At 40.7% G+C, this 20887-nt stretch overlaps 1 protein-coding gene across 4 annotated transcripts; it reads right to left on the reverse strand.

Annotated features, from left to right (window-relative positions):
• Positions 1–3375: 3375 nt before the first annotated feature.
• Positions 3376–4653, reverse strand: LOC133021227 (gap junction alpha-8 protein-like). Of its 4 annotated transcripts, XM_061088005.1 has the most exons (3): positions 3571–4638; positions 3517–3540; positions 3376–3462 (listed from the first exon to the last, which is right to left on the reverse strand). In XM_061088005.1, exons 1-3 carry the CDS (start codon positions 4636–4638, stop codon positions 3376–3378), a joined length of 1179 nt encoding a protein of 392 aa, XP_060943988.1. The 4 variants fall into 4 exon arrangements, with proteins under 4 accessions (XP_060943988.1, XP_060943985.1, XP_060943986.1 ...); XM_061088002.1 differs by having other exon boundaries at positions 3376–3639; positions 3718–4638; XM_061088003.1 differs by lacking the exon at positions 3517–3540 and having other exon boundaries at positions 3376–3510; positions 3601–4638.
• Between the last annotated feature and the right edge of the window lie 16234 nt (positions 4654–20887).

Genomic DNA, 20887 nt, shown 5'->3' on the forward strand with positions numbered 1-20887 from the left:
TCCTTATACTTTCTAGATCTCTGTATTTTTACAATGCATTGTATCACAGGTTCATGTGTTTATTTTTTTATTTCTTGAAGTGATCAACAACAAGAGGGGAGTTAATCCACTGATCCAATCAGAGCAGGCAGGTAACATAAGACCGCGCCTCCTGCAGCAGCATCACTTGAGAAGAAACGATAAGATGGATTCAGAGGAGGTCAAGACTCAATACACTTGGGAAGTACCTTTACTTTGAATCCCTGAAGTATTTTGAATTGCAAGTATTTACCTACTTTTACTCAGAAGAGTTAATGTTGTTTACTTGAGTACATTTTGTCTATCTATAGAAGTCAGTGGTGGAAAGTAATTAAGTACATTTATTTTGTTGAACTATTATTTTAATGTACCTCTACTTTGCTTAATTATCTATAATCGACTCTAGAGTGAATTTATGTACTTTTTACCCAACTGCATTAATTTGATACATTTTGTCAATAGTGAATTTGCAGATTCAGATTATTAATAGAAAATATGATCAGCTAATAAATGATGATGAATCAATAGGTTAAAATAAGACTTCTGTGAATAAAACTAACTTTAAATATGAGAAATAGTTCAAATCCAATTTTAACAAGCTGTAACCTGAAGTGATGAATGCATCAGTATGTATGAAAGTATATGTTATAATACAATTATGATACCTTGACATATTAAGTGCCCTTAATTTTTTTCCATCAGGTTAATCAATTATTCTGAAGGAGTGTGTTTGTGTCTGTGTGTGTGTGTGTGTGTGTGTGTGTTTGTGTGTGTGTGTGTGTGTGTGTGTGCGTGCGTGCGTGCGTATTTGTTTTGCAGAGAAACACTGACACAACACTTCTAGACCACGTGTGACTTTTTATTGCGTTGGTTCACATTCCAAAAGAAGATACTGCCACACATCTATCAGCAAAGAAGACTACAAGTTAGTAAAAAGAGTTTTTTTTTCTTTCCAAAAGATTAATCTTGTCTTCTTACAAACATACAGGCAATGCAATAGTCATATACAAAAAATCATACACCACCAGTCATATTGGTGTACACAAGGACCAGCATCACGCTTTGGTTGAAACACTGTTAAATGCTTTAATGTATTAAATGTAACAATCTGGTGATTCATCGAAGGCGCTTTAATTCAGATTCCACAGCAATGGATTATGGGAGGCAAAGGGATGGCGAGGGGTCACACAGGGGTCAAAGCTGCCTTCTCTCTCAGAGTTTCTCCAAAGCCGTTTGATCACACCCCCTAAACCAACACTGTGCAGCGTATGTGTGTGTGTGTGTGTCTGTGTCTGTGCACACAAAGGCACTTGTGTGATCATAAGCTTGCACTGCGTTGTCACACCTGCAAACGTGTAACTTTGTGCACCAGGATATTCTAAACATGATCGAAAAGTCAGTGTTGTATTTCAAATATTTGTTCTTTTAAATATAAGAGCTGCATAATAGACTCAGGTTTCCATGTGTGGGGGTTTTGGGGGGCGGGGGGGGGGGGGGGTCGCATACAGGAATGAATCTCAGATTTAAAAAAAATAGCAAATAAAACATCACAGTCACATTAAGTCCCAGAGCAATAGAACCACTTGCTACAATCATACAACATTTGACTTCTTACAGTTACAGATAAGGCACAAGAAAAATCGCACAGTGGCAGCTGTTTGAATCAACACAGCCAGAGAACGTGAGAGGAAGATTAGTGATAAACGTAAAGGCATACTTCAAGGCTCAATGCACTTTGTACTGTGAAAATATTTGCTCGTTACTTTCAAAGAAATTCTCAGATATAGATGCAATATAACATGTCATGGGAATTTTCTGTCTTTATTGAGTTTGTCAGATTCAATCTTGTGGTCAAAAATTATAACCTTTTGTGATTCCTCCATAGACAGTGAAAATAACTAAAAACAGCCGTTCAGCAACATTATGTACATTATTAGACACAAGATAGGGCTTTATGTACAGGGGGGAGTTGCCGCTATAGTTTTTTGGTTTCTTTCTGAATTTTAAAGCATGTCACAACTGTTTTCTCTCGGGGGCATAAGGACCAACTACATGGTCAGGCAAAATCAAGTGGAACCATTTTTTTTTTTCACAGTCAGGTCAAGGATGCTTGTTTTCATTGATGAGCACTGTTTCTTTTATTGTCTCGCCTCCATCAATACTTTGTGCTGATGGTGCGAGATCGCTATCGCCCGGACGCCTGTTTGCACAGCGCGAAAAGAGAGGATTTGGCCTGAGGTCGCTGCTATAGTTCATTCTCTGATAGGGCGAAATGAGCCCCGCTCTCTTCCACGGACGACTGATATCACAGCGCAACAGTTCGACTCGAAAAGCAACTAAATAGAAGCAAATCTAAAATGGAAGAGATTCACATTGAAAAAAAGACATTCAACATGTGGTCTTTTTTTTTTCTTTTTTTTCTCGCTAACTCAGCTCTGGCTGTGCTACCTGGTATATAAACATGAAAAGGAGAGAAATGCTCTGAAATTCATGCACATCTCTCTTCACTTGAAAGAATCCTGTGTAAACGGATGCATAGATGAGGTGGTATGAGGGTCAAAGGCCTTGAACAGAGTCTAAGCCTCGGAATGGGCAACAAAAAAAAAGAAAAAGGAACACTCTCCTCAACCTGAAAAGGGGATTTTTCTTCTTCTTCTCCTCAAAAAGCTGATTAGCTGTAAATGTAACGGCACTTTATTGCGTGATTCGTCTACGTGAGAGCCCTCTCACCGGCAACGCTCGAAGCCGCGTGTCGCATTAGCAGTATGCCACCGTGTGAATGGGATTGAAAGTCAGTGCCCAGCAACAGCCAAATTACTGGTTTGCAGACACACAAATATATCGTAACTCTCTTTTCCCTACCTACTTCAAACCCCGTGTAAAAACGTCTAACCTCCACCGTTTATGATTAAAACTCTTTCAATAGAAAAAGATGTTTTTAAAAATTGAACATGGATTTTTGTCAAGTAAAAACATTTCCCGCCTGCATGTGTCCTTTTCACATTTTTTTTTAAATATAAGAACACGCTTAATAAAAAAACCTACTCCTCCCCCTCTTTTAACTTCTACTTTTTATATATATATTTTTTTTTTATCACAAACACTCCGATTTTTTTGTCACTTGGTAGAATTGTTGCCTGTTTCAAAGGTTTTTTTCTCCCTTTTCGTATTTGTTTTTCATCCACTTAGTTTTTGACCTGCTTGTTCGAGAGTGTGCGTCGTCGTTGAGTTAGGTGTGTGTGTGTGTGCTCTCTTATGTTGAACATTTTGCGTGTGCAGGTGTACATGCTCTCTCTCTCTCTCTCTTTCTCTCTCTCTCTCTCTCTCTCTCTTTCTCTCTCTCTCTCTCTCACAGGTTCATACAGTGAGATCGTCTGACCTGGCCCTGCTGCTGGCTTTGCTCAGTCGGCTCAGCGGTCTGGTGTCTTCTATCGTATCCGCGGCCTCCAACGCCACCTCCGCTGGAGTTCCCCCCTCCCTGTTCACTGCCTCCTCTACCTCCACATCCTCATCCGCAGCCTCCTCCACCCTCTCCGCCTCCTCCGGCTGAACCTTCTCGGCCTCCTCCTCGTGTAATGTCACCCCCGCTGTCGCAGTGGTCTGGGCGTAAGAGGGCAGAGTCTCATCGTACACCTTAGAGATGTCATCCATTGGCAGCACCTCCTCCGCCTTCTCCTCCAGCCCCTGAAAGGGTGGGGCCCCTCTGCCAGCCTCCATGCCAACCTCGGCCAGCGGGTAGAGGTGAGATAAGGGGGGACATTTCTCCTCCTCCAGCAGCCTGTAACCCTTCGCTCTCTGCAGGGAGGACACAGCCAGGGGGGGCAGGCTCTTCCCTAGTGGTGGCAGGGGCGCCGAGCCCTCACCTTGGGCCAGGGCCGGGGCAGGCTTACGAAAGACAAAGCGAATCTTCTTCAGGCCCAGGTGACTGATCTCCACAAAGTTGAGGAAGAGGGAGACACAGGCCACGGCCAACATGAAGATGATAAAGACGGTCTTCTCCGTTGGCCGGGACACAAAGCAGTCCACCGTGTTGGGACAGGGCCAGCGGCTGCATTTGTACAGTGGTAGGATGCGGAAGCCATACAAGAAGTACTGGCCCACCACGAAGCCCACCTCAAACAGTGTCTTGAAGATGATGTGGCAGATGTAGGTCCTCAGCAGAGTTCCCTCCAGCCGGAACTTCTTGCTTCCTTTTGTGCTGGTCTCTTTCGTGGTGCGGACGCTTCCCTGGTCGGGGGCCAGAGGGAGACGCTCCTCGCTCAGCTCCTGCTGTCGGCTAAGTTCTGCCTCCTCGCGTTCTTTACGTTTCTCCTCCATGTGGACATGGTGCACAGCGTGGCCCACGTACACCAGAGAAGGTGTGGAAACAAAGATGATCTGCAGCACCCACAGGCGGATGTGGGAGATGGGGAAGGCCTCGTCGTAGCACACGTTCTCACAACCAGGCTGCTGTGTGTTACAGACATAGTCGGACTGCTCGTCGCCCCACACAAACTCCGCCGCCGTGCCCAGGATGAGGATGCGGAAGATGAAGAGCACCGTGAGCCACACCCGGCCGATCACCGTAGAGTGCTCGTTAACTTCCTCTAAAATATTACCCAGAAAGCTCCAGTCACCCATGATCGGTCCGTAGCACTGCAGAATGAAGGGTGGGGTATGGAGGGAGATGGAGGGTGCACACGAACAGGGAGGGAGGGGTAGGTGGGACAGACAGGGGGAGGGGAATAGAGATTTCCAAAAGTAAGAATGTTGGAGAGAAAAACTCGGAAAAAAGTCCAAAATCAAACCTAAGCCTGAATTTCATGCTACGGAACATGTTCCGAAAAGAGAACCCGGAGAATCTGAAACTTTTTACAAGTTTTAAAAGGCTTTTGAGTCTATTCTGATTCTATTGCGCGATTTAAATCAAAATCTCATATATTAAATCAAAACTTTTAACAAGACTTTTATTTCGCTGCTTGTTCTCTCTGCAAAGGTTATTAACTATTTCGAACATTAACAAAGGTGAGAACCAAAAATGTTTCTCTAGCTCTGAAAAAAATCGACGAAACAACTCAGGAATAAAAACCTGCTAAAAACCGCTAAAGAGTTATCAATGTTTTAAATATAATCCCATCACGTGTAAAGTATGATATAGGTGAAATGTAATGAAATGGGCAACTTGCCACAGCTGCGGCTCCGGTGAAGTTGAGTCCTGTCCCGTTCTCTTGGCACCCGGCAGGGAAAAGTGATCTTTTTTCTGCCCTCTTTCCCACCTAAAGCCCTGTCCTTGTCGCCCCACTGAGCAGATGTGAATGAATCGGCTCTGATGGTTGGTTTTTAGTTTGCTGCAATATTTAAGCTTGGAGCCAGACGGCCTTTATTTGCCGGGCGACGTGTGGTGACGCAGGAGACAATAGGATCAACAGAGCCAGAGCGAGGATGTATGGGAGCAGGCCTCAGGCTCCCACACCAACATGGACACTGTACAGCCGGGGCAGCGGGTCCACAGCAGAGCAGTGCAGCTGCATGCGTGCAACATCCTTACACATATGTATATGGAATGAAGAGACATGGACACAGTAGATGAAACAACAGCAGCTGATACGCCTCCGGCCTCGTTGACATGCCCAACATTAAAGCACAGAGGCAGGTCAGCAGCAAACTATCGACTCAGGGAGGAATGAAGGAGAGTTTACGTCCTTCTGTATTAACACTGGATATTGTTGTTTGTACAACTACCCAGATCATGAAAATCTTTTATAATATAATATACTTTAATTACAGAATTATTTTTGTCAAAAGAAGGTGGTGGCCATTCTTTTCCTGTTTTCTTTTAATTATATGAATGAATGAATAAAGTTTTATTATAGAGTCATCCATAAGGCTCCACCTACAACATATCAAAATGCTGTGTTTACATTATAAGACAATTTGAATAATATACACAATGAGATGTTCAGACCTTCATTTTAGTCTTTATTTTAGTCTACAACAAAATCTTAAAATCCCTGACAATTCTCGAGAAATCAGATTAAATACTAATTCAATAGTTAATCCATCTTTTCAGACTTAGTTTATTACTTAACTTAAACACAACAAAATCCAATTAACTTAAACGACACCTGAATATTATTGAACCATTTCAAATTTCAAGCCTCCAAAATCACGTATTTCACATATAGTTTTCCTCATGAATCTGAATCTGTAAACCTCAATAGCCGAAAGAAGAATATCAGTTCTTTGCTTTGTAACTAAAGATTAAATGTAGTACAGTAGATCAAAACCAAACTGTTGCTTTATATGCATGTGTCCTTCATTTGGTCAGTTTTTTTGTGTTGAAATCAAAGCTTTTTGATCGTGTGTGCTTATTTTTATTGTCATATTTATTGGGATCTTTTGCTTATAAAAAAAACACATTATATTCATGGCAGTTTTTTACAAACAGAACTCGTCTGTACTATCAAGCATGAGTTTCCACATTATCACAGAGCAGATAACCAACTGCACCTTTGTGTGTTTGTGTATCATCATATCTGTGTCACTCAGCTGGAATGTGAAGAATGTGAACCATTGAGCGAAAGGACAAACCAAAATGTCGCTATCGGGGACGTTAGTCAAACTTTTCCCGGCTCGGGAAAGAAAAACATTTCAGCAGCAAACTTTGATCACTGAATTGTTTGAAGTGAAGAGTAAAGAGCCTCGGCAAGACCCAGAGAGGTTTCAACTGTGGAAATCCCCCGAATTCTCACTATGAAATGAGCTCCAGGTTTGTACAGCTACATTAAATCATTTTATATCAACTCAATTCATTGACTTGACTGAAGTGCACAGCTTCATGATTCATCACCTGTCAAGTTAAAGTTTTTTAATATATAGTATCACGTGTCTGAAGTGACAAGCAACATCAAAATGATTCTAATGCTTATGATCATTTATTTATTTCAAAGGATTTTTAATGGTGTTACAATTTAGCATACTATAATCATACATATACATATAATAAATAGAAAAATAAATAATTAGAACTAAAGCTTCCGGCTCATGAAAAAATTTTTTAGGAAGATTAATAAGCCCCAGCTAACTTTTAAGTGTATTTTGTTTTCTGTTACTTTAACTTGTTTTTAAATCTATATTTTATTTTCTTCAATAATTCACTTTCATGATGAAAAATAATTTTTGAAATGTGATAATATGTATAATAGTAGATCCCCCCCACCCCCCACCCCCTACAAACACACACACACACACACACACACACACACACACACACACACACACACACACACACATACCTAATATAGAATAATTAGTACGTAAACAAACTCAATGTTCTAATTTCTACTCATGCAGGCCACCTTTAGTGATGTCTTATTTGATACTGGCTTGTTTGAAATTTTGTAATCCAATGATGTTCATAGTTTTGACAATAATCATCTGTTCAGTATGAGTGTATCACAATCATTAAAGCACAGCACATTGAGTTTTTAAATATTAAATGTTAATGAAATTCACCATCATGAAAACCTGCTGTGTCTCAACAATGTGTTTCCTCTGCGTCAACATTTAATAATTTTGTCATAAAACACACGTAGACTTCTGAGAAGTTTATTTGAAGAAATCTTTTGTTTGTTGCTTATAGAAATAGTTTGAAACATTGCAGTCTCGGTTTGACACTGAATCATCAAATTAAAGGAAAGAACACAATAACATGGCTGTCGGGAACAGACAGTTTATTTACAGTCACACAACTCACTTCCTGTGTAATTTCCAGGTTCCACAATTGTTTCAGGTTCACAGAGCCAGGATTTTGTCATGTAGTGGAAGAGATTTTAACAATGACAATTTCCTTGAAGGCTTATGTGCATGTGTGTGAATAACTGGTGTTTCTAGATTACAACTAAACCCCCATCAAAGGTATGTGAAGTATTAAATATATTAATGTTACAGATTTTTATTAGATTGAGTATTCAAGGGTGTCCTGTTTTTAAATCAGTTTGCCTTGAAATACAGCCTTTTAAGTATGAATTAATTTACTAAAGAAAGTGACAATTGTAATATATAAATTTAAAGGCAACAAAACAAAACACATTTTTTGGTGTTAATTTTGGTTTATTGGTGTCAATGTTTCTCTTTTTTTAATTATTTTAAAAAAAATTTGAAATGAACAGTTGGCGTGAACTCGTACAGCAAGGCCGCCTTTATATCAAAATCAATTGATCAATAGAAGTCATCATTCCTTTTATGGAAATGTCTCCACTCTGCCCATCTGGTTACTGCGCTCCCTCACTCTCTCAACCAATAGCGTTCTCAGTCCTGGATGACATCACTGTGCTGGTGAAGTAGAAAGTCCCCCTCTTGATGTCTGCCCTCTGAACTCTTGGTCAGTGGCCTCCACGGATCTCCACTAAAGCCAGAGTGAGACACTATCCTGTCTTGTTCAATGTCCCCAAATCATTTGCTACAGGTCCACCTTCTCTTAGCTGACTGGATGGTCAGAACTAGTCTCTTAAAATATCCAGGAGCAATGACATCTCCTCATATAAAAATGGCCACCAAGCAAAAACCTAAACTTTAGCTCCCCTCTGGGCCCTGGGTGGCACATGGGCTCGGCCCTGTCCAAGGATGGAAGCCATGTTCAGAGTTCTGTGGAGGCATCAGAGTGTATCCACTGACCTGGGGGACCAGTGGACTCCCTTTAAAGAGCAGGGTGTTGGTATAGTGGACGCTTGCATGCTAAGCCCCACGGTGGGCCCGTGAATGGCACCGGGATTTCAGACAAAGACATGATGTCATGATGCAGGGTGCGGACTCTATTGAGCACGTGCAGTGAGGCGTGAGGCCAGATTAGACCTCCGAAGCAGGGTACCAACTGGCCGTTAATCAGAATGCTAACACGCTAACAAACATATCGTACGGCGATCTGCCTACGGCGCGATGGTGCCACGCGCTTCCTGCTCGCTGGGCCTTTGAAAGACGGGAAGTAACTGAAATCTTACTTTTATAACGACCTTATCGACGTGATGCAACTGAAGACATGTTTTTCATCAAACACTATGGCATTCCAGCACATTAGCAGTGGGTTGGGTTGGACTTTGGCCTCATGGTTACATCTCACACAATGAACAACTCCACCCACTCACTGAGGAGGTTGTTCTTGTGCTTTCTTTCTACAGATCTACCACAATGGACACATTATAACTTCTGTCTGTTTGTTCTGATCCAGCAGAACTTAAAATCCTCTAGTGTAGGAGTTCTCAGTCTTTTATTGGCCCCATTGATCATGTATATGTCACTTCTGGTCTGCCTCCACTCTGTCTCAAGCAAGGACAACAGCACTGATCCAAACTGCACGCAGGCATGCAAACGTAATCCATGCAACAGGTTCTGAAGTAGAAATAACGACAACAGGAAGAAGAGCATGATATGGAGATAATACTGTGATTTGGAGATAATACTGTGTAAAAACAAGAGGAAATAACTGCACCACAAATAAAATACAAGATGTAAAGTGGGTTGTGAAATCATGCAAGACGAGGATAAACACAATATGAGTTTGTAGAGACCTTGTTTCTCTGAGACTTTATTTGAGAATGAGGAACATGAGCAAAAGCATAGTAACAACAATAGATCACCTGAATATGTACAGTTTACCCAACTAAAAATTAAATTTATTTTTTAAGAATTTTTACTTGTTGTGACGACCCCACAGTAAATGATCATCTGACTCTGTAGCTCCCCTCAGCTCTATGATGCTTTAAAGCATTTTGCACTCCTTCATTGCTGCTGACAGATTTAATGTTTTGGTTCACTCCTTCTGCATATCTCTACAATACAAATATTTGTAAAGAAATCACAGTACAGGACCTCCCAGCAATAAATTCCTTATGAGAAATCCTCAGTAATGATTCCTAATTACCCCTGAGTCTGATACATGGCATCCTGCAACAGGCATAGTTTAATTAGTTTTTCTATATTGTCTAAATATGACTCCTGTAATCTTAAACTGTATCTAAACAGCATGTGATGCAATACAGTTCGACCACATGTGCAGCAGATAGATGTTTCTCAACTGCACCTCCCAGTGACCACCTCTGCAAAATGCTCTAGATTTAACAAAAACAACACCAGGTCATGAAGTACACTATAACAGCAGATTGTTATGATCTAAATTCACTATTATGCTTTCATAATGAAAAACAACTAATGTTAAAGACTTAAAAAATGTAAAACCTTTGTATAAATAGAGATGCACACATCATATTTCCCACAATGAAATAGGACAGCGTGCATTATTCAATGTAATATACTGTCTCCCTGTGTCAACTGTTCTCTCTCATGGTAATTGGATAATAGAGAGAAGTCTCAGGGCCCTTTCTAACAGCCGGTGCAAAACATAACAGACTTGTGGTTGGTAGTTTCCGACAGATGTAGTTGTCCATTTCCTGTTCCTGTTCCACTTTCACTGATCTGAGCAACCGTGGGTGTGTTGGTTTTCAAACGGTGTGTGTTGCCACATAGCATTTAAAGAGGGACTGTGGAAAGCGACCCTAACCCTGTGGACCAACGAAACCCATATCTGATGTCAGTTTTATATTGTTTCCAAACTATTTTAAATGTTTTCAGGGTGTAAGATTTAGGTGTAAGAAATTGAATATAAAATAATCCTATAGTGAGGTTTTCACTAGTGTGTGATCATCTAAACTGTACGAATTGTTGCTTTCTTTACCATAATATTTAAATACTTTATATTTACATCTGGAGCGGGCCCTCTCTACGGAGGCCGCCATGTTTTTTTACAGCAGCCCAGACAGGACATACTAAACACCTTTTGAGTTTTTATGACAACTGAAAGCTACCACAGGTTCTCTTTCATGTTTGGAAGGGGAAGAGGAGAGTGAGGTGAGGGGTATTTAGCTGCAACATGCAACTCCACCACTAGATGTCACTAAATTCTACACCCTGAACCTTTAAAGCAGTGCACGTACACATTGCTTGTCACACACACATTTGGTCTAATTGTGCGCCGAGATAAAAGAGATTCCTCCCTTTAACTGCCTGGAAAATCCCCCTTTCTAATAGCAATAAATAAAGGTGCAGGAGTATAAATACCCTTGTTCTGTGCAATGTCCCCGTTATTTGGATTTATGACTTTATTTTAACACTGTCTATACAATATCTATTTCGATTCCTTCTGTGTTCTATGTACAGATTTTTACATGTATATTTATCCTATTTTTATATTTGAATCCTTTATCTTGTAGGCTCATATTTTGTGTGTGTTTGTGGGGGGGTGTTGGGTAAATAGGCATTTTTTGCTCCAGACAAAACGTCATTGTACCTGAACAGTCAGTGACAATATACAATAGATATTCTTTTTAACCTCTTAATGGCTTTTATTGATATTAGTTCATTTGTTTATTGCAGTGTACGCCCAAAAACACATCCAGACTATAAGAGCAGCGCTTTTCAAACCATGCAGCCTCTTTTCCACCGTCAAAGAAGCATAAGTGGATTGGGACACGCCCTGGATGCCCTCAATGTGCCAGGCCCTTCACACCATGTGCTTACATCGAATATAGAGCCCTTATTCTTTGACGTACAGTTCATCGCTACATTACATTGAGAAGAGTTTACTGTAAAAGGCTTAGAGGTTTTGCTGTCGGCAAAAAAAATCCCGAGGTCATTAGATTCAGCGGTCTTCATGTATTACACACTTCAAACTATCTTTGAATGGTCCCCTGGAGATGAAGGAGGGAGGTCGGGGTGCAGCACTGTCTATTCAGCAGAGGATGTGCAACCAGCAGATTTGAGCCTGTCCACAAACACAAAGGATCACTTCAGGCGGCTATTTTGAGTTGTACAATGTGAGTTAATATATAGTTGCAAAAGACCAGATGAACGCTCTGAAGATTACTGAAGTCAGAGTGATTTCTCATACTTCATTTAAAGCTTGCATTCACATAAATGGCACGTCTGCCGGCAGACTGGTCACATACCAAACATGAGATTTAACAAATACCATCAACAGTTCTTACTTTCTTATTTAACTGAGTCTATCTATCCAAATAACTTTGCATATTATGTGTTTATGCTTTTGTTCAGCAAATGTGTTATAAGATGAAAGCGATTTTTTTTACATTAGATTATATTTAGTTCGTCGTATCAATTAACAACAATATTTAAATAATTTCTGAGCTGATTTTTTATTTACCTCATATTGAAAAATGAACATGATCTATTACAGGGGTTTTCAAACAATGAGACTCTGGGCCTCCCCTCAGACAAAGTTTTGAAAAACAACATCCACCAATGTGTCCAATGCTATTTGATACCAGAGACACTAAATAGCAAAGACATTGTAATATTGCTGTTTGACATAACTTCAGACCGCACCAAATAAATAATAAAAAGATCTTTGCTCAGGCATTTATTGAATTATGGCTCTGAGAAAGTCGGGAAAATAAAACCCCAGAAATCTACAGTGTCTCTGAACAACTCTATTTTTCACCAACTATATAGTGCCACATACATTTAGCCACATGCAATCTGATAAATAATAATTAAAATTATTAATAGAAAACATCTATGTCCACCCACTGAGCCTCCCCTAAAAATCCTTGAACGGTTACTTGAGAACAAGTGTTTCCATTTGATGCTCAAAATTCAGAGGAAAATAAAGGTCTAATACACTTTAATATTTAGCTGACATTTGTACACTAGAATCACTGTATTATTTGACCTAGTAAAGCCATGAATCCTTGGAAAATAATTAAAAGTACAAAATAAGTTCAGATCACAAATCACATTATTGATGGTTCAGACTGACGTCTTTAAAACCAGGCCACTGATGTGCAGCGGTATGACAATGGTTGTATCTCTCTCTAGATCAGGATGTTAAAAAAACATTTGGGGAAAAATACAACCCTCTGGCAGATAAAGTAGTTCAAATTAGTTGCAGCAAGACCAACTGGAATATTAAAATGCTGTTGACACAGTTATGAGCCAGTCAAGCTACTCCCTTCAGAATACAACATCTTTGTTTCTTTTACTTTAATTTTAAAGTAAAATTTATTTCACAGGCATAATCCTTAAGAGGAACAACTAAAATATAAATTTAGATCACAGAATTTTTTTTAGGTAAGATTTTTTTAGTTTATAGCATTCTGATACCAATATTATCTACAGAATGTTAAAAGGTGATGTGAAAGACATCTGTGTTGTATCACAGAAACATGCATGAGGAAGTTAGCATGCTTACCAGCTGGCCCTCTCAGAGAGCTACTTCTTGTGACACCCAGGTGAACACACAGCTACCCAAAAGTGAAGCCAAAGTATCTCTATCTATCTCTATCTAGTATCTCTAATAAATTAAATAAAGGCAGATGCAACATTGACCAAACTAAAAATTTCAAAGTACAAGACAGAACATTTTTCTCAAAGATGGTTTCTTGGAACGGGGTGAGCTGAGACTGAGCCCTGATTGGTCGAGCCCATCCTGATTTCTATACAATCCCTAGGCTTTGTGCAGTAATCAAAAGAAAGCGGTGGAGGAAAATGCAGTAGGTTACCTTCAACTGCAATTCAATGCATAAACATTGGAGTGTGGCTACCTTACTTAAGTTCAAAATATATTATGTTCTCAAATCTTTGCAATAATTAAGGAACTTTGAATTAACCTCCCAGTTTGAGGAAAAACCTCCTATTTCCCAGCTCAGCTCATGTTTCTTTGTCTTTTCTTCTGTGTCACTTTTTTAATCACATGAGCGTCACATGAATTGTCTGTGTCATCCATAGTTTGACATAACACAGAAAGGAGGCATTCACAGCGGGTTTAAAGAGATGGTATCAGTGATGCCCTTCACTGATACAACATGACCTGAGGGCAGTGCTGAGTCCCATGACATAGCACAACACTGAGGCCTCAATGGCACAAGGCTTATGCTTAAAGACAGAGGTGCACTTGTTTCTCCGCACTTGTTTGTTTAGTGCGCAAACATGAGTCCATACAAACTTGTGCCCATATGTGTGAGTTTCATCATTTCCCTTTGTGTTTTCGTGACCCACTGCCTTAGTGACAAAGCCTCACTTTTTTCTTTGTTTGTTTGTTTCCCATGACTCATGACTTCTCCTGCATAAATGGAAGAATTAGGTATTAAGAATCCAGCTGGTTTCCCTTTTTGTTCCGCGACCTCCTTTCTCTCTCCGCACTTTACCTATAACAATTTCTCATTTCCTCCAAGAACCAAGCAACCGTTTCTTTCCTGCGATGGTGAGAAAGTTTGATACCGTTCCCAAAGGCATCCGAAATTGAAGCGAGCAAACAGCAGTGACCCTGCAGCTGCAGCCGCTTCAGTGTCAGCCCGACAGAAACTGGTGAGAGGACTGATAAAAGTTGGCGTTCAGAGGTTTGACCCAGTGATATTAAACCTGAGAAATCTACAGCAATCAGTCACGGAGAAATTCAATATGTGCACATAAACAAAGACCCATGAGCTATGTTAACGAACACACGCCCACAGGCCTGACAACATGTGTCACATCTGGTCCCGGGCCACATCATTGTGTATCCGGGGGCTGAGTTCTTGTCGCACGGCTGGACTTGGGTTCGACCATTGTGTTTGTGAGGTCAGATTTGTTGAATTTGGACTGAATCGCTGTCTTTCATGTGCTCGACTGCTCTCACAGACGATGGCCTCGTGAGACAGGGTCGTTTAGAGCCTGGAAATGTGTGACTGTTAAAAACACTTTAATACGGGAACCAGCTCACATGCATAAAGATTCGAGAAGTAAGAAAAGTTAAATGCGTCACTGCGAGAGAAGAAGTGGCGCTTATAAATCATAGTTTGTGCCACCGTAAATATTTTTCGCCGGCTATTGTATGACAGTTTAAATACAGATTGATGGCTGGTACGATTACAAGCGAGCGCAGAGTGTTTAGATGGTGAGAAATCGGACTGTTTAGACTCACTACCTGCTCTTGTGCTTTAAGGTTTCCCCTTCCATGTCCTGTTACAACACCAGCACACACCACCCTCCTGTGTCTGTGAGGGGGACTGTGCTGTTAAAGGGCCCATTATTGTCTCGTCTGGGTGCATGAAATTCTTGTGATGTATCACCAGAGAAACACAGGGAAGCACACAAGGGAGATTTTATCAGACTGAAGCATTAACTGGAAGTGGTTACAAAATAAACTAGAACAAGGTTTCACTTTATAAAACACTGGGGAGTTTAACCTATTTACAGCTTGAACCTCTCACATTCAATAAAAAATATGTTTTTTTGTTGTTGTTGTTGTTGTTCCTCAGTGACACATGCAACAACCAACAGTTGGTGATACATAAGTTATGACTTGTTAACCTGAAAATGAAATGATGCAATTGTTTATTTAGTTTGTTCAATATGCAACATGGAATGTGTGTTCACTATTGTGGGTATTACCTTCAACCACCAGTTGTACTTTGTCAATGTGGGACGTCCAACATTCGAAAATTTTTCCAGTGTCACTGTTTCTCAGATGTCATTCAAAATTCCAAAACTTAAATTAGTGACCATGTGTCCTAGAAGCCACTGTGCCCCACTACGTCCTGTTAAACATTTAGATCTAGCGTCTTAAAATATTTGATTGTAACTTAATTCTACCAATTTATTGATTTAAAGTACAGTTCTGCCATCCACACATACATTCACATTCATACAGTACATCTATGTGCAGCACTTACTCTATCATACATCCGTCATACACTGCAGGCACAGACCTCAGGGTCTATTTGAGGTTCAGTATCTCGCCTAAGGACACTTCAGCTCGCAGAATGAGGGAGGAGGGGATCAAACAACCAACCTTCTGGTTAGTGGACGACACGCTCTACCCCCTGAGCCACTATCGTGTGTTGATTTTAAAATTGATATTAAAATTATATTGCTGTCTTGCATGGAACTGCATGCACTGGTACCCACTGTGGCTAAAGTAACAAACTGTCCAGTCTGTATAAACCGAGAGTTAATGCTCAGGATCAGGAGTGACTCACCTTAAGACCCATTGAACTTACCGCTATTTTAATTTATATATTTTATACAGTTTTGGCCCGATTGTAACATTGACTTAGTTTGATTTTGATTATGTATTTCATCCTGCTATTTTCAGTCTGTATGCCTTTGTAATCTCTTCAGAAATGTCTAAGAAGGAAAAACGGACAAAATGCAACAAAACACTATATATATATATATATACTATGATACTATGATATATTTCATTTTATTTGTACTTCGGCTGCTGTACAAATTTCATACTTCATACTTCTTTCCCCAAACTTTTTTTCTTTTCTGGAGTCTGAATGTTTATGTCACAGATGGTCCTGTAATTATATTCCTCGTCAGTTTTATAGGAGCAGGCCCTGCTTCAGGAAACCAGCGAACCTGCCAGCTGAATGTTGTCTGGGCCTGAGGGAGAGCGAGAGTGAGAGAGAGAGAGAGAAGGCGAGAGAGATGGGAGTGAGAGACGAGGCTTGAATTGTTCTCACTGGTAAGAAAGGAAGTGGAAGGGCAACTTCCTCTCGGTGTAACGCCGGGCACCATGGGAGGGAGAGGAGAATCGACGTGGACACAATGAAGAAGGGGTTGGGTGCAGGGCAGACGGGAGGTGTTAACGGAGAGAGGATGTAAGCCAAGTGTGTGACTGGATGTGAGCGAGTGGATGAGAGAGAGCGAAGGTCTGGATGCATTTTGCTGCGCTGAGACGACCTCGCCGAAAGTTTCCAGATCCAGACTTTAGATTCTTGTGTTATTGTGTTGTGTTTGGTGCACCAGCAGTATTTCTCAATGTCTGACCCTGACCTTCCTCCAACGCAGCAGCACGCCTTGTGACTGCTTTGCATTCTCACCATTCTCCTCCTCCATTGGAGATTGGCTCATCTCAGACAAGTCTTTCTTGCAAGGACATGGATGCTTTTCATTAGGTAACGTCTGCACCTCAGTTGTTGCATAGAGTCACATAGACACGATTGGACACAAGTAGGCAAATGTGTGCCTATACAATTTGTAAAAGACACCTTAAGAATTCAGTAACATATAAACCTATGTGAGGGAGATGTTCATAACCAGAAGATAAATCGTTCACAAATTAAACCAAACTTACAGAGTTTGAGAATAAACCTATCACGGCTGATATTTTGAAATCAAATTTCCTAATGCTGGATGGTGTAATGCTGATGTTTTTAATATCGTAACACCTGCTTCTCCTGCTGCGATGCAACATGCTAACTGTCTTCTGGGACAAACTTCCATTGATGGATTGAAGGACAAAGAGTTGAAGATAATGTGTGCAATACTTTTCTGACCTATACAGTGGTACACTATGATTATTACGAAATATTGGGGATGTCGTAGCATACAAATGTGAGTTCCTGAGGTGTTGGTTCTGATCAACCTGCTAGTGCTAACTCATTTAATGTGCATGTAGGGGCGGCAGAAACAGGCCAACAGGGACATATTATTACATTTTGGGTAGATTTACATATATTCATAGATCAAGAGAATATAAAGTAACATAAACGTTCAAATTTTTCTGTCCACCTGATGGAATCTAAATAGTATTACCTCATCTTTAAGCTCTATAGCTGCTTCTTGGAGATCCTCCTCATTTCCATGTCTAAACTCAAATGTCGAATAGCCATGTGACCCATTATTAAAAAACCCACATTGATTAGATATATACATTTTGATTTAAGATATAGATAGACGTTTTTAAAGGCAAGTTTTCCGGTGCTTTAATATGTTGAATATTATTACGTAAACATACTCACAGGACTGGCCCTGGGAATCAGATTATGTTAATGTTTTAAACATCTGAGGTCTGAAACAAAGGGAGGATGAAAGGAAATTAGGATTTTGGATAAAAGCGCTTGAAGGGTGACTAAGGTGCTGAGAAATGCGGCGCAAGGTGGACTGCCGTGCATGTGTGTATCGCTCAGGGCAGGAAGAGCTGAGAGTTGAAATGTCTGTGGAAGGCAACACCCTGTGCGTCTCTATCAGGGGAACACATGGCCCCCTCGACACAGGATGATTTCCCAACTCTTGGTTCCCTCGGTCGGCCAGCTGCCCAACACAATGTTATCTGCGGATAGGAGCGCGGGCACACACGGTCAGCCAACCTCCTCCAAACACCCGCCAGAGTTTCTCACACACGTTGAGAGGGTGAGAGCAATGATTTATGATTAAATGTTTTTTCCTCGAGTGAAACCTAGTCACCCCTACAAGGACCACGACGAACAGGAAGTCATAAAACGAGGCCACAGAGAAGTGTGTGAGACAGAAAACAACCCCCCCCCCCCCCAAACCTTATTCCAACTCAAAAACTGTCCCCTGACTTTTATTTATTCGAATTCGATGTCAAGTGTTTAGCAGAGAGGAGGGGGCTGAAATAAAAGGCCTGCATTGAGTGTTGCACGTCCACTGGACCTCATGAACAATACCGTTCTTTCATTCACTGTTTGTTTTCTGGGATATATGGCGCAAATGTAAACACACGTACAGCCCTCGTCTGTCTTCAGCCGTCATCATACACACATAAAACATACATACGCCAAACAAAGTCGATCTGTTCACACACACAGACACACACAGCGCCCATCTGTCTTCATGTCTGGGTTGTCTTGGGTGAGGGGTCTTACAGATATCCCTCTTCCTGCGTTTGTTAGGCCGCTCTTTTCGCTGTGACTACACGCTGGGATGCTGTAAGTCCACATTGGTGACTGGGGGGGGTATGGCATTAAGAGTGCGAGCTTCCTCCGACTCTGCCCACATCTTGATAACCTTGTTCTTAGAAGGGCGGAGGAGGAACTTGCAAGGTCCACTGCATGAGTGGTGTTTGCTTTCATTTTGTTAAACCATCAATTGCACAAAGAAACCTACAGCAATCTTATGAAAACCTTTTTCAGAATAAAAACATTGATAGAGGGTTTGAACAACGGCCCCAACAATACTGGATAGATGAGGCTTATGGGCCTTTTTCATAGCAGGCATTTTGACTTTGCACCCAACACAGTAAAATCAGTCTCCTTCTTTATCATTTACACCAGATCATTTCATGGCGATCACGGAATGGAGCCTTGGGATCGAGGTACCACCAATACTTCAGTCTCAGCTCTCAATTGTGAGGTTTCATTGTGTTGTTATAGTTTATCAAACAACTGATTACATTCAAAGCTTATCATTACAATGAGCACTTGAACATTATCTGATAAGAGCTACCTAAAAGGAAATGTGTTTTAATACAAAGATTAAATTGAAGAAATCTTTTCTCAATTCAATAAAATGCTCTGCAGTGTCTTGCTAATCCTGGTGTTACAGATTGCTATGGGCACACTTTACATACAGTAGTTCTGTTTACCTGACATCACTGAGTCAGACTGTAGGACTCTTCTCTCCTTGTGCTAATGTTACACCGTTGGTTTGGCACGTCACAAATAAACACGTCAATGGTTTTATTGCCAAGTCAAACAAGCAATAAAACACACTTTGTCTTCCAGGCTGTGGTTCCTCAACTCACCACCTGCTGGCTTCCAATATAATTTGCACATCATAACGCATGTGTGACCCACATACTGTTGAGCGTATAGTCGTCACTAATACCTCCAGTATTTCAGTCAGGGTCAGAGAACGGCTGATAACAATAGCATCAGTCTGAATGTGCAGACGAACACCGTGTTGGGAACAAATGAAGTCGTGAGTGACAGAAGTCTGAAATACACGACAACTGACCCGTCTGGCAATGTCGGCTTCTGGCAAACCCCCCCCCAACAGCACGGCCAATCGTTCACTGGCTGTGACCCTGGCGCTCTTCTCTTGGTCGGTTAATAATAACCTGTGGTAGTGAAAAAGTTCATGAGACCAGAGTGAGGATTGATTCAAAGTGGGAAAACACTTCTACGGTATCTGCTGTTTGCCTGGAAACATCTTTAACATCTTATTAAAATTTCAAGAAATTCCATTGAAGAACAAAGCAGCAAATGAATACTACAACAAGTGTTGCCTGTGTTAAAAGGCCAAAGCCTGACACTGTTCTCTGCACCAAAGAACTTTTAAAAACACATAAATGAGCCACTTTGTTGAACTGGAACACTGACACGTTCCTTCATGACGATGAACAGGGGCGCTGTAGTTTATCTGAATTAAATCCATGTGTACCATTTAGCTGCTAATATTCGCTGACCCACGAAATGTATATTAATCTACAGTTGAAAATAGTCCCCAACAAATGCCATATTTCCCCATGTCTGAACTTCCATTTGCTAGAGCTGAGGGAGAAATTTTTTGTTATTTCAGGGTCAAGTTCACAGACAAAGAAGAAAGTGATGTTTTTGGTCTCAGGACCCATTTTTTAAGGACAATACGAGTAAGAGACAGCTCAACCCACTTCTTAATCCACTCACTTACTTATATTCCAATATGTCCTCAGTTAAAAGCTAATTTTCCTTTGGATGCTTTGCAGCTCTGCACATTAAACTGTCCATTGGTTCTTTTGGTAGGTAAGAGACCAAGCAAAGCTGGTGGAGCATACAGCTTCGTTTTGTGATGACTTACTTCAGATTTACAACACATTCCAAATATCTATTAACCATTCATAACAGCCATATAACTTTTAAAGTGTGCCTCAGTAGACAGTGGCAGCCTCAGTTCTTTTCAGGGCTTGAGCAGTTACACTTTTGATCAAAGCCTGAAAAACAGTTGATAAAGAAATAGGATTTTTCATTGATACAACAAATTCTTTTTTAATAAAAGGGAAAAGGGGAATAAGCTAAGAGGACAAAGGTATAAAGGAAGAGGAGCTAAGACAAAAAGGTAAAATTAATGAAAAAGGTTGGGAGTATTTTTTACCTCAGCAACAGGATGT

This window comes from Limanda limanda, chromosome 16 (assembly GCF_963576545.1).
Source record: "Limanda limanda chromosome 16, fLimLim1.1, whole genome shotgun sequence".
Lineage (NCBI taxonomy): Eukaryota > Metazoa > Chordata > Actinopteri > Pleuronectiformes > Pleuronectidae > Limanda > Limanda limanda.